Source organism: Pezoporus wallicus, unplaced genomic scaffold, assembly GCF_028554395.1.
Source record: "Pezoporus wallicus isolate ANWC-B61680 ecotype Strahan unplaced genomic scaffold, APGP_CSIRO_Pwel_v1 contig_8376, whole genome shotgun sequence".
Taxonomy (NCBI): domain Eukaryota; kingdom Metazoa; phylum Chordata; class Aves; order Psittaciformes; family Psittacidae; genus Pezoporus; species Pezoporus wallicus.
Genome location: NW_026641603.1, coordinates 397,498 through 411,399, shown reverse-complemented (window position 1 = coordinate 411,399; position 13,902 = coordinate 397,498). Strand labels below are relative to the sequence as shown.

Below are 13,902 nucleotides of genomic sequence, written 5' to 3'. Positions count from 1 at the left end.
GATTACATTGTACTGTTGTGCCTCCTTGTCTCAAGAGCCCCTCTCCAGCATCCTTGCAGCCCCCTTCAGACACTGGAAGCTGCTCTGAGGTCTCCACGCAGCTTCTCTTCTCCAGGGTGAACAGCCCTGTGATAAACACATAAATGTATTGGCTTTCACTAATCATAGGTGTGGTTATGTGGATATAACTGAACCAGTTTATAATAACAGAAACAAAACTCACTAAAGACACAAGACTAGACAAGTTAGAAAGGTTCAGATCGCTTGACCAAAGCGGAGTCACGTAGCAGAAGAATTTGTAAAGGTAAAAGAAAGAAGAAGGGGGGGCTTGATATAAGGAAAGCTGGTGCCTGGAAAACATAGAGTACTGCATAAGCTAAATAGCCTGGAAAACATAGAGACTGCATAGAGTCCTGCATAAGCTAAAAAGCTTAACTTAGGTGGCAGAAAGAGAACAATGTTTATGTTGTAAGTGTGTGGAATGTAGTGGCCCCACTAAGCATGGGTTAATTGTTTCACACCAGTCTTCTGAAGTACCTTTAGTTTTAAAGAACAATGTTTGTGTTGTAAGCCTGTGGTGAGAGAACAGGATTTAGTGGCCCCACTAAACATGAATGAGTTATTTCACACCATCCTTCTCATTATCAGTTAGTTTTGAGACAGAGCTTCCTGAACATCTGCTGCCTTGAGATACTCCTTGTCTGCCCATCCTGCAATAAATTTTGCAGGAAGGTCACACTGCTTTAAATCTTTGCTAGTTACCAGAATAATTACAGCTATAGCTGGTTGTGTGATTGCTGGGGGGGACCAATTGTGACAAAGGTGAGAAGTACACTGTGAGGAAGACTGCTTACTTCATCCTCAAGCCCCCTGCTCACAATCACCTCAGAGCCGTGCGCAGACGCCAAGAGGAGACTTATGATAATAAATTCTTGGAGCTAGTTATAATAACCCCCGCCTCTATGCGGGAGTTATGAATATGCATGTAACTAATGTAATAGTGAAAGTATATAAACCTGTAACAAACACTAACCACTTGCGCCTCTGGCTCCTGTCATGCGCGCAGCGCTGTTGCTTTTGCTTTGACTTTGTCCCTCAATAAAACATTGTTATCTCGTGTAGAGGACTGAGTTCGTATTTCACAGCCCCAGCGTTCTCAGCCTGGCTCCATGCAGGAGCTGCTCCAGCCCCTGAGCATCCTCATGGCCTCCTCTGCGCTGGCTCCACCAGCTCCATGTCCTTGTGCTGAGGACACCAGCACTGCACCCAGTGCTGCCAGTGGGGTCTCAGGAGAGCAGAGCAGAGGGGCAGGATCCCCTCCTTCGCCCTGCTGCTCACGTTCCTTTGGAGGCAGCCCACGATACGGTTGGTTTCTGGGCTCGTGTTCAGTTTCTCACCGACCAACACCCCAAGTCCCTCTCCTCAGGACTGCTCTGAATCTCTTCCCCTCCCAACCTGCAGCTGTGCCTGGGTTTGCCCCGACCCAGCTGCAGGACCTCGCACTCGGCTTTACCCAGCTCCATGAGGTTGCCATTGGCCGCCCCACACGCGACCCAACCTCCCTCCGCATCCCCTCAGCGCCTCCGCCGCCCCGCGGCCGCCATTATCCCCTCAGGCTCCCGCCGCTTCCCCTCGCCCCGCCCTGCCCCGTGGCCCCGCCCCTCGCCGCGCTCAGGCGCGCTGCGGGCAGCCCTGTGCGGGCAGCGGCGTCGCGGGGGCCTCGCTGCTGGGCCTGGCAGTTCCAAGATGGCGGCGGGGCCGGTACCGGCGGTGTGAGGCGGGAGCGCGTTGTCGCCGCCCGCTCCTCCTCCATCCCCGGCCCCGCGCCCCGCCCCGCAGCCGGCGGGATGTTGAGATCCACCGGCTACTTCCGCGGCATCGACTGCCCGTTCCTCAACGCCGGGGGGCCGGGCGGGGGCCCACCCTGCCGCCGGCCCTACTGCCACTTCCGGCACCCCCCGGTGGCGGCGGCGGCGGCGCGGTGCGGAGCCTCCGGTGGCCCCGTCTCGGGGCTCGCAGTCGGTCACGGCGCAGGTACGGCCCCGGCCCGGCTCCCTGGGCCGCGGTACCTCCTTCCCCTCCGTTTGTCGTTCTCCCTGCTCGGACTGGGGTTGGTCCCGGCCCTGCGCCGCTCCCCACCCAGTCCCTACCCCGCAGCAGGAGCGTGTCCTCCCCTGGCAAGGGCAGGACCGTGTCCTTCCTCCTCCTCACGCCCGCCCGCCCTCCAGGGCCTGAATCTGCCTCTGAGTCCTCTAAATCCCACCTGGCCGCGGGGCTCTCGTGTTTCCCCCTCAAGCCCCTCTCGAGTGCGGTGTATCCCCATCACCCAGGTGCGTCCCCCTTGCCCCTGAGCTCTTGTGTTTGCCTGTGCTCAGCCCTGCCCGCGCTCTGGGCCCTTGCTTGTCACCTCTTGTTGCATCTGGAGGAGGGTCTGAAGGGGCTTTTTTGCCCCTTTGGGTGTGAGAGAGGCGGGTGCCTCCCGCGCCTCATCATCGGTGGCATCCTGCAGTTGCTATCTGACACAGGGGAGGTGATGAGCAGCTTTACAAAGTACCTGCTTGCCTGAGGACAGCCTGATGGAGGCTGCAGGAGGACAGCTCTCTTCTGGTCCCTTTCTTTGTCCCTCCGGGCAACCTGGCTCACGTGGCAATTAGGTGTCATTGTGCCTTGCAAACCACTGCTGACAATAACTGTGCTGTCACATCCCTGCAGGAGGTGCATGGATTTGGGGACCTGGAGGAGATGGGTTTTCTAGCCCAGTCCTGATGGGTTGCCCTGTGGGGCTGTGGTGAGCTGGAGCCCCTCGTGAGAACTGGAGTAAGGCATGGAGTGCTGTGAGGCTTCTCAAAGCCTGTCTACCAAAGAGCTACTGAGCTATTCTCCTCAGTTCTTCCAGCAACTCTTGTTGTTTTACTTACATTATTTGCTGAGCTCTTTATTTTATTTGGAGAGAAAAGCTTTTATTCCTCTCCCTAAAAGAATGCTGCTTGCTTTCTTTTTGTTAACACTTTGTTATTTCAGCAGGTGTTCTTGCTGGTGTGCATGTTCTCTTAACAACCTGGAGCGGAAGTTGTCAAAATAAAGCACAAGTTACGGGGTTTTTTATTGTGTTTGCCTAACTTCAGGTTATCCAGAAGTTTGGAAGACCATTAATTCTTTGTGGCTCCTGGTTACCAGGTCAACTTACCACGACTGTGGTTTAGTTGAAAATAAAGGAAGCTTACACAGACCTGTCACAGGCAGACTGATGTCCTGTTAGAAAGACAAAATATTTCGCCTCTTTCAGTGTTCTTTTGCATTTGAAAAGGTCCCTGTGACCCTTCAGGATGGTTCTGTAGGTGCTTGATGCAGTCCTCTTTCGGTTTACTGTTCCTGTTTCTCTTTAAAGACCTATAACGAGTCAGTTTTGGAATCAGACTTGCTCATTTGGGTCTGAAACAGATGCTGCTGTACTAAATAAGAACGGGTGCTGGTTTTGGTTTTCGAAACAGGGAAGTGAAGGTTGGTCTTCAGTAAAACCTCCTGGTGCACCTGGAAAGTGTGTGCAGCTTCTAATACCATCTGAAAAGTGTTAATGCAAGAGTTGAGTGTGAATGGCAAGAAAGAAACCATCTCAATGTCTTGTTAGGCCTGGCTTGGATGCTGGTGCCTCAGGAGAGCTGGTGTTCTGGGGAGTGAGAGGGGTTTAATTGTGGTGTTAGGGCTCTAGGAGAAGCTCTGGCTTTTGAAAAACAAAAGCTAGAGCGTGGCTTAGTTTTCCTGGGTAGAAATGTCTGCCACTTGTGAAAGAACAGGATCATAAAGCTTAACTTCCAGCCTGCTGCCTCCCACATCCCACCACCGGCTCCGTGCCTCTTCCCGCCCCCTTTCCCAAGCTCTTGGCCTCTAATGTATGACACAGCTGTCATAAACAGGGATCCGTAAGTTCTGCCTCTGCTCAGTGTCGGATTTGAGCCATTTTTGCTATGTTGGTTTCGATTGAGAAATGGAAGCTGCTGCAGAGTGCTGCCTTTTAGAAAGGACTCTGCTGGCCTTGCGAAAGGGGCCTGGTTTCTGTAGGAGCAGAAGAGGCTTTGGCAGTTATTTTGTAAGCAGTGCTATGGCTTAGCTTCATCTGAAGGGTTCAGGTCGGAGAGCTCCTGTCTTTTCCTCTCTCTGAAGCTCATCTAGCCTGGAAGGATGTATTTAAGATTTACACTAGAGGGTGTAGTAGTTTAGCTGGCAGTCAGGCAACCATCTTCTTGAGAGCAGGTTCTCAGCCAACGGAAGCCTGTCTTGTTTTAAAGTAGCCTTATAACAGTGCACTTGGGCATATTTGACCTATTTAAACGTGTCACTCAAGAAATAAGCTTTGAAAACATAACTTTTTTTGCCAAAGCAGGTGGGTATCTACACCAAGAGTTATAGTTTTCTGGTACAGTGCTTAGAAAAAAGGATAACATCTAAAGAACCAGCCTTCTAAGCATATTGATTTGAGACTGATGCTGGCTTTGATGTTTAAGGATCACTGTAGCACTGTCAGTAACCCCAAAACTCTTAGTAGATCTTCTGTAGCCTTGAAAATAGCTTTTGAAAGCTGAGGAGTGGAGCTGGCCTTGCCAGGCTGTGGTGGGAGGAGGCTGTGGATGCATGCCAGATGGAGCAGAGAGGAGGTGAAAAGAGGAATTAATTGGGACATAGCACTGTTCCCCTTTTCTTTGTTCCCCCCCACCCCTCAATCCAGACTTGCTGGAGTGGTCTGTTCAGTTGTTCATAATAGATGATCCTTATTTTTCATACAGTGCTCTTACGGTCCCAGCTACTGGAAGATAATGGTGAAGAGGCCTTCATGCCATGTTAGATCAGCAGCAGCAGGAGGCCTGAGTTCCCCCCTGTCTGCTGCAGTTCGCATATTGCAGCATTCCCTTTTCTTCCCCTCTGAAAGCAGCTCAGTAAATACAAACTTGTCAGGTGAGGAGGGAGCCAATGGGCTAGGGCACATTTCTGAGTTCTGGAATATATGATACTGGAAATCTGTTCCCTTGTCTTTACTGCAGGTATCTGCCTGCATGGTAAAAGACTGGGGCTACCTGGAGGCTTGTGGAAATCCAGGGCTGGCTGAAAGCTGAGGAAGGTGCTGGGATAGCAGCATGCATCCCTATCTCCACAGCAGTGTTGGTGGGCTGGGAAGTGGGGTGTGAGCCTGGGGAGGACTGGGAATCTGGCGGTCGCAGATTCTCATCCCGACTTGGCTGAAGTGCTTTTTCCAGCTACAAAATGACTAAACCCCACCTGCTTCAGAGCAGGATGAAAAGATTATTGAATGTGTGTGAAGTGCTTTGAAAGCATGCTGTGTAAGTAGGAGGGAAGAACTGCCTTCAGTCCTAAAAGCATCTCTTCAAGAGCTGTAGAGGAGAAAAATAGGGCTCTCTTTAAAGTCTAGGTCCTGAGTATGCTGAAAGACATAAAAGAATTGTAATACGTCTCCTCATAAATATCTTAAGGAAACCAGCTCTTTGGTTTGATGGTAGCTGTCAGGAGATGCATAGGAGGTGGATGTTTTTTTCAGTCCGGAGCCAAAAGCTGCATCCAGGTTGAGAGGTCCAAGTTCCTCTTTGTCTGCTCTGATCCTTGTGTCAGCATGAGCAAAGCTTTGAGCACCCAGCTCGAAATACTTAAGACTGGTGTGTCTTGGCAGTTGCTGGGCATTTTTCTGGTATGGTCAGAGGTGGTGGAGCAGTTTTCTTGCTGTGTGGATTTTGTATTTGGGTGGGCAAGGCTTTGCTGATGGCATCTTTGAAAGGTGTCTGGATGGGTTGGTTTGGTACCCTGTGATTTGCACTCCCCAGCCCACAAGTTAAGCTGCTGTAACACTGGCTCCTGTTGGCCCAGGTCGGTTGCAGAGAAATCCTTAGGCTTATCTCCCCAGCTTTAACCCTGCTGATCCTGTTGCTGGTGTAGGAAGACACTTTGCTTCTCCCTTCTTCAGAGCCTTCATTCGAAAAGCAACCACGTGGGATAGCTGTGATGTGTACCTAAAATGCTGTTCCAAATAATATTTGGTAAAACCTAAAGAGGCTCTGTAAATGCGAACCCCCAGATTTAATCCTTCTCAGCCCATGTGGCACCACGGGATCAAGGCTGTTGTCTTCTTCACTGGTCAGGTTCCCAATACAGCACATTACTGAGGGGCTGCACATTAAACTCTGCCATGTTTGGTGGGAGCAGCCTCTCTGCTTTGTCTAAGATTGCCTTTACATTACTTGTATTTCAGTGCAGGTTCACACCGTGTGTAGAAAGGAGGAGAAAGAAAGCCTTTACAGATGCATTTTCCTTCTTGAGCTTCTTGTAGGAAAGAGCTTTTATTGTTGTATTTGCCACAGGGAAATGGAATGAGATGGAAATTTCTTAACTGCCTTCATTATGGGAGAGGAAATGGGGTGGTGAGCGTTGGGTGCTGTAGCATGTGGGGGCATTGCTCATACTGCTTCCCCACCCCCCAGTTGTTTTTTTTTAGGCCAGAAATGACCAAAATGTCACCAGTGGATGTTTTTTTCCTTACTGAGTTCTGAAATGAAGAACAGAAACCCCATGTGATGGTAAGGTCGGGCCATGCCTCCTCATGGCCATCAGCATGGTGGCTTCCCAGTGGTTGGGGATTTCTGGTCACGTACCCTGTCAGTGGTGGCAGGTTTCCTGTGGGTGCTCAGCTGCAGCTGCTCTCTGTGTTGGGATTTCAGTGTGGGCTGATGGGGCACTGCCAAGTTCTGGTCTTTCTGCAGGTGGGGAGACTTGGTCCTGAGCTTGTGTGTGGCTCTTCCTTGCTCCGGTTACAGACGTGTGAAAAGCAGGAGGTGGGAGCAAATCTGTGTCAAGCCGGGAGGATTTTGAAGGCTAAAGGTGCAGTGACCTGCCTTGGTGTTGGAGGTGCTGCAGTTTTGAATGTGTGTGTGAGCTGCCTGCTCTCTGCCTGCCACAGGAGCCCTTTGTCTCCTCTGATGGGATTTCTCTCTCCAGTGTGGAATATCTTACCTGACCTTTAAACACTTCCTCTGATTTTTCATAGAATTGTTGAATCCCAGCCCGGTTTGGGTTGAAAGGGACCTTAAAGCTCCTCCAGCTCCAAGCCCTGCCATGGGCAGGGACCCCTTCCACTGGAGCAGCTTGCTCCAAGCCCCTGTGTCCAACCCGGCCTTGAACACTGCCAGGGATGGGGCAGCCACAGCTTCTCTGGGCACCCTGTGCCAGCGCCTCAGCACCCTCCCAGGGAAGAGCTTCTGCCTAAGAGCTCATCTCAGTCTCCCCTCTGGCAGGTTCAAGCCATTCCCCTTGGCCTGTCCCTACATCCCTTGTCCCAAGCCCCTCTCCAGGTTCCCTGCAGCCCCTTCAGGCACTGGAGCTGCTCTAAGGTCTCCCCTTCAGGAGCCTTCTCTTCTCCAGGCTGCCCCAGCCCAGCTCTCTCAGCCTGGCTCCAGAGCAGAGCTGCTTCAGCCTCTTGGTCATCTTTGTAGCCCTCCTTTCCTCCCCTAATCGAGCACTGCAGGGCTGTGTTAGCGCTGAGGAAGTGGAAATCACAACTCATTGGTCCAGGGTTTGCCAAACCACGTTCCCAGTGCTGGGTGAGGCGGATGAGAGGTGCCAGCCCAGTGTGGCAGCTCACCCGGTACCAGCAAGGCAGCAGCGCTGGGTGCAGGCAGGCAGAGGCAGGCACTAACAGGCAGGGCCAGGTCAGGTCATCTCCCTCCCCTGCAGCTTCCTTCCCTGCTGGGACTGAGCACGGAATGTGGGGCTGGAGAAGTGGGATAATGTTGGGCTCTGGCTGGGAAGTGTGTTGCTTTGTGGGCTCAATGAGATCTCACAGCATGACCCTGGGGATCGTTCTTTGGGAAGACCATTGTGTGTGCCAGCTCGTGTTGCTCAAATCAAAGCGTACGGTTGGGAAAGTGAGATCAAAAGATCCCCCAAGCTGATGGTAGTGCTGCGAAAGAAGCAAACAGTCCAAAACCCCTACAGACACTCGAGTAAAACCCAGTCCCATTTGGGAGTAAATGAGGGTGAAGGCGGGACTTTGGCTTGGGAAGTCCTGCCCTAATTATCTCCGCAGCGCAGAGAGTGCTTTGTCAGCACATGGTCAGCGGGGTTGTGCCAGAAGCCTTTGCTGGAGTGTCTTAGCAGCACCAAGCAGGTATTAAAAGCCTCAAGTACAGCATGAACAAATATCTGCAGTATTTATTAACCACGGGGAGCTCAGGTAATTCTTTGAAGTTTTTGACTTAACTGTGGAGTGAACTTGTGTTTTTTGTGTGGGTTGCAGGACGTGAAGAAGCAACTGCAAGAGAAGGGCCTTCTTCAGAGAGGTTTTCACGTGTTAGCCATTCATTTAATGTGAGACCTTGGTTCCTCAGGCTTCCATCTGCCTCTGAAGTAGAGGGAGGATGCAAAAAACTCAGCTCTGCTTTGAGAGGGTTTTGTTGCACCAGGATTTTCATTGCCCTGTGGGATATACGGCCTCTTTATGAAAGAGAAGATCTGCGCTGAGGAGCAGGCAGTGTGTTGGGTTTGCTGCTCAAGGGTCCGGAGCTGCAGGTGGCTGAGTTGTAAAGGAGTTGTGGAATTCCAGCTTTTGAATTAACTAAAGCTGGACAAGTTTTAAAAGCTGTGTAAGTTTTGGTTCTAGCCCTTCGTAAGTCTCAGCTGAAGTTTCTTAAATGGAATAGGACTTGAAAAGTGCTTTTCTTTAGTTTTGAGTATTGTTTTTAAAAGTGCCTACTTTGACTGCGTTGAAATCCTGTAGTTTTGGGTTTTTTTTTTAAACTTAAATGGGAATTCTTCACCCAAAATAATGAAAGAAAAAAGTCAGGTGTTGATAACTTATCTTGAGCGAGCCAGAAGGCGGCTGAAATGAAGGGACTGGTGGGTGAGGTGAAGTGTTGCTGCTTGTGACCATGCTGGGCAAAGGAAGTTCTTAAGGTGGAGCTGAACAGAGGGAAAAGAAGACAGCAGGATACTTGAAATACTTCTTTTCTTTTTCTTTTCCTTCTGCTTCTTTGCAAGGATGACTTGCTCTGGTAACTAAGTCTTGGAGTAAATCCTTAGTTTTACTGGAGATAGGGAAATATTTCCCTGACCTTTTTCCCAGAAACACAAAAAATAAACCCCTTGTTATGTTTTTTTTTTTTTTCCCCAACAGAATTTCAACTTTTCTTATATATTGAGGAATAACTTTAAAGGTAAAATGAGAGAGGGAGTGGAAAAATCTCCAAAGAATCCAAACATTGAGTATCCAGATTAAAATGGTGAGACACCACTTGTGACTTGCCTCTGATGTTCTTTGCCTCCCACTGTTGTGTTAGCACCAGGGCGGGTGGGACCATCCATCACTGTGGCCATGCAGGAATGTAAGAATGTAAATGATGGCTTTTGCATGGGCCTGACCATCGTGTTCTGGCTTCTGCAGCCTCATACTTAACTGATGTTGCTGTGTGGAGCCATGGTGGTCCCAGCTGTCCTCCAGGACTATCTGTGAGGCTATCGAGAGGGTGAAGCCACCATGTTCAGTAGCTTGAGGGCCTTTTAGATGTCTCTTCTGCTGTGGCAGAGACAAAAATGGACAAAGTTGTGTTTTCCGGACTAAAATGGGAGGTGTTGCTGTCTGAGCTGCTTTGAGGGGTGTGCCTTAACGTTCTCCTACCTGAGTTGTTCCATGATAGTGCTGCCTGCTCAGGAGAAACATGGCCCATGCTGGAGCTGGATTGAAGCACTCATGCAGGTCCGTGTCTCCTCTCTGACCGCAGTGTGTCAGCAGTCCTGGGAGGCTGAGCTGAGCTAATAGCTCATGGCTCATACAAGGATGGTGTCTGGCTGCTCTTGTCCCTCGGTGTGACCCACTCCTCCCTGTGCTGGTTGTGGCACTAGCTGGAGAACCCCCTGGTCAACCCTTCCAGCCCACAGAGACAGCCCTTTGGTGGCACCGAGAGCTTACATTGGCCAACAACACCTGGTGAAACCAGACCCTGACCTAAAGCAGGCTTTGTCGCAGCAGGTTTAAAAATACCACAGTGTGATGGATGACTGTTCAAACCTTTTTCAGCCTTGCTAATATAAGACTTTCTTTTCTCATATTCGCTTCTTTTTTTCCACTGAAGAAATGATTGTGTTGGTTCACGATGTACTTTGTTGCTGTGGCATCAGATACCTCTCATGGAGTAACAGAAGTTGGGCTTCTTCAGCCTGTAGAAGGGAAGGGTCCTTAAGGGGAGACCTTAGAGCAGCTCCAGTGCCTAAAGGGGCTCCAGGAAACCTGGAGAAGAGCTTTGGCCAAGGGCCTGTAGGGACAGACCAAGGGGAATGGCTTGAACCTGCCAGAGGAGAGACTGAGATGAGCTCTTAGGCAGAAGCTCTTCCCTGTGAGGGTGCTGAGGCGCTGGCACAGGGTGCCCAGAGAAGCTGTGGCTGCCCCATCCCTGGCAGTGTTCAAGGCCGGGTTGGACACGGGCTTGGAGCAAGCTGCTCCAGTGGAAGGGGTCCCTGCCCGTGGCAGGGGTTGGAGCTGGAGGAGCTTTAAGGTCCCATCAACTCAAACTGGGCTGGGGTTCTGTGAAATGGATAGTGGGAGCATCAGGAGAGGCCAGCTTGGACTCGAGTGGCTGTAATACCTCTCAAACCTTGCTTCCCAAATGTTCTTAGAGCAGTACAAGGTTATTGATGCTTTTTATACTGATTTTTTCATAATGAGATTTACTATTTAAAAGAGGAAAAAGGAGCAAAAAAAAATATATATAAATCATTAGGACTAGTGTTCTATTTAAAGGTGAAGCATTTCTCTCAGCTCCTCTTACCTGCCCTCCTAACCCATTTACTCTGGATGGTTATTTGAAAAGTACTGTTTTAAATCTCAGTGTGAATTATTTCCAGGTGGTTGGATCTTATTGTGAAATGGTTTGTTGGAAACTTGCTTTGGGTGCTCGCAGATGAGCTGTGTACCCAGAGCTGCTGTTCCTTTCGTGCTCTTTCCTTCTGGCAAGCAGCAGAACTCAGCCTCCTGGTGAAGCCTGTCTGAAACGTTTTGTTCTTGAAGCCGCCGTCTCTTCTGCAGTGCATTAAATAAAAAGCTTAAAATAATTTTCCAATGCTAATTTTTCTGTAATCACAAAGGTCCATTTGCTGAGTGCTGGCACTGCAAACACAGGCAGGCTGTTAAGCTAACAGAGCTGCTCTGGTGACGTTAAGGTAAAAATGCTCTTCTTTTCTCCAAAGAGGTCTCCCAACAGCTTTCACCTTCCCCTTCTCCCAGTGAATGGATCTTTTGTTGCCAGCTCCAGGTGACCCAGGAGAATGAGTGGCTTCAGTGATGACAGGGCTTGAAATGTTCCCTGTCCTTTGGCTTGTGCTGGTGCCGCTGCTGTGTGGCCAGCAAACCCTCCTGTTCCGAGATCCTCATTGTTGTAAGTGTGAGAGTATCTCATGTTTGCTTCCCTTTTGTTTAGCAGCAGCCACTGCTCCTTAGCACCTCTGTTACATCTGGAAGCAAGGTAGTTGTCATCCACGGCCCCCATGCAATTGCTTGGCTCCTCTTCCAGAACCTGCAACCAGTACCCGTCACACGTTCAGGCTTTTCTGTATTTAAAGCATCTGAAATATGTGTTCTGGTAGGGTGCTTGGAGAAAACAAAAGGACATCTTTTTCTCCAGAATGATTCACTGTGAAGTAAGTTTGAACATCAAACAGGTGACCTTGGACTGCCATTATTCCTTTGATGTCAGCCTTTGTTTACTGCCTTTCCCTGTTGCACAAACTCGAAGGACCAGTGTACAGCCAGGAGTTGTCAGCTTGTAGAAGCTGTAATAAAACAGCTCCACCTCGGAACTGAGGCCTCATTTTCCAGAACCAACAGGACTGTAACCAGGAAAAAAACCCCAATCAGTCTTAATTTTTGGAAGAATCTTGATTTATGATTCTCTGTACTTTGGGCTGAAATGGCTGATTTGAGTGCAGTTCATTTTGGTGTATTCTAAAGTAGTTCTAGGTGAAATAAATTGTTCAGTGTAGTTCTTTGTAAATTATTAATCACTTGTTCTGTATAGTGTTGATGTTAACTTCACCTTTTTTGTGTCTCAGAAGGACTATTCCATATGTCTGAGGTACATTAATATATTAAAATTGTTTGTATTTTAAAGTGTCCTGATAGCAGTTTCATTCGCAATCCTATAAGGAGTTGTCATCTCAAGTCTTGTCTTGTGATTCTCAAAGGACAGCACAGGCTCAATTTTACATCCATCCCCAAAGTTATTTCACTACATGGTGCCTCTCTTTTTGCTTCAGCAGAAGTACTGCAGACACTGTGTCTATCAGAATAGCTTTCTTTACACCATGGGTATTTGTAGTAGTGTTTGAAATGGAGAGGAATAAATGCAGAAGCTGAAGCTTTTTTGACTCTTGTTTTTTAAGGGTTTTAAGAAGGGGTGTGGGGTGTAGCTGTGTCCCTGCCTGTGTAGCACTGGGTTTGGTTACCTAGAGATCCTTTCCTTTCATTTCCTCTCATAGCTTCCTGGGAGTACAATTAGGCATTAGAAAAGGTGGCCTGATTTCAGACAGCGTATTTGATTTCTCTGGCTTTGGAGACTTGCATGTCTATGGCTCTCCATGTATATGTGTGTGTATATTTAAATAAAACCCCTTTCTGGTTGTGTTTCCATTACATTACCTGTAAATGTATCATGGCCAAAGGTGACAGCCCTGATGAGTACCGTGGAGCCCACTTACACAAGTGGCTTTCATGGGAAAGGTAGCCTTTGATCAGCGGTGGTGGGTAATCCATCAGGCCTCTACACGCCTACAAAAGAGCTCTTTCTTTCATGCCAGTGTCTCAAAGCCTTCTGGCATTCTCAGAGATTCTAATGCAGTTTTACATCTGGTCATTCCATTGAAAGGAAATGTGCAATTAGTTTTCTACTACAGATGAACTGCAGAGCATCAGACGCCAGGTCTGTGCTGAGGTTATCTCTATTTTCTCCAGGTCTGTGCTTAGGTTATCACTATTTTCTCTGTATCCTGATAGATTTAAAATAGTTTGCTTTTCTATGTGGACAAGATGTCTTTTATGTAGTTTGGGTTGTTTTTTTCTGGTTAGTTTTAGTGTGGGAGTGTTTGGCTTTTTATTTTGCAAGTCTTTAGATCCACACTCTTGCCTCTGTTTCTTTACAGGCCACCTATATACTTGTCTCTGCACACAGTTCCAGGCTTTCAGCTCTTCCCTTAACAATGCTTGTCCTAAATTTTAGGTCTCCATCTTGAGTTAGAGGGTAATAGCTGACTCCTCCAGTCTTCACTGCACTGGCTTCTCTACCACTATGGAGTTATGTGCCACAAAGGGGTAAGGAATGAAGTGGTGGGTATGGAGGACTGTTCTTTATCAACTCTTAGGCTAATATTTACACCTAATTGTTCCAATAATCTATTTACATACACTAGCCTTGATGGTGCTGCTGTTTGCATCTAGGCTTTTTTCCCTTGTTACTTGCATTTCTTCATGGTTTCTTTTTCTAAGTGGGCTCTGGATATCAACCTGTCTGGTGTTCACCATGCACTGAGGTGCTCTGGTCTGCCACCTTCTGCCATGTGTCAGCTGTGCTGGCTGTAATGGGGATGAGCAGACACTAGTTTTGAAAATGCTCTTTGTGGCTTGGTTGTAAATCACTTTGTAATGGGGGGGGGGGAGGGGAGTTATAGAAATACATCCCCTTGTTCCTTTTTCCCCACGTTCCTGGTCCTGGGCACAGCTCAGGCTGTCCTTTGGAAGCTGGTGCCATCAAGCTGCGATTGCGTGGGGTCCCTGCTCAGTCAGCAGCTAATTGGTTTGGCAAAATATCTTTGCAAACCCAAGGGGTTAAAAAGTATTTTATGAAGCTGTTGCCTTTATTTTAA

General features: G+C 48.8%; 1 protein-coding gene across 4 annotated transcripts in view; it reads left to right on the top strand.

The window, feature by feature from the left end:
- The first annotated feature begins 1,796 nt into the window (after window positions 1-1,796).
- Window positions 1,797-13,902, top strand: part of REXO1 (RNA exonuclease 1 homolog) — a 38,855-nt gene continuing 26,749 nt past the window's right edge. Inside the window, exon 1 of one of the 4 annotated variants that reach the window (XM_057424501.1) lies at window positions 1,797-2,034. In XM_057424501.1, coding sequence (XP_057280484.1) covers window positions 1,848-2,034 — 187 coding nt within the window. In that variant the 5' untranslated portion in view covers window positions 1,797-1,847. Of the gene's footprint in view, window positions 2,035-8,029; window positions 8,231-11,238; window positions 11,424-13,259; window positions 13,352-13,902 lie in introns of those variants that run through there. The other 3 variants (XM_057424502.1, XM_057424503.1, XM_057424504.1) reach the window with 3 other exon arrangements.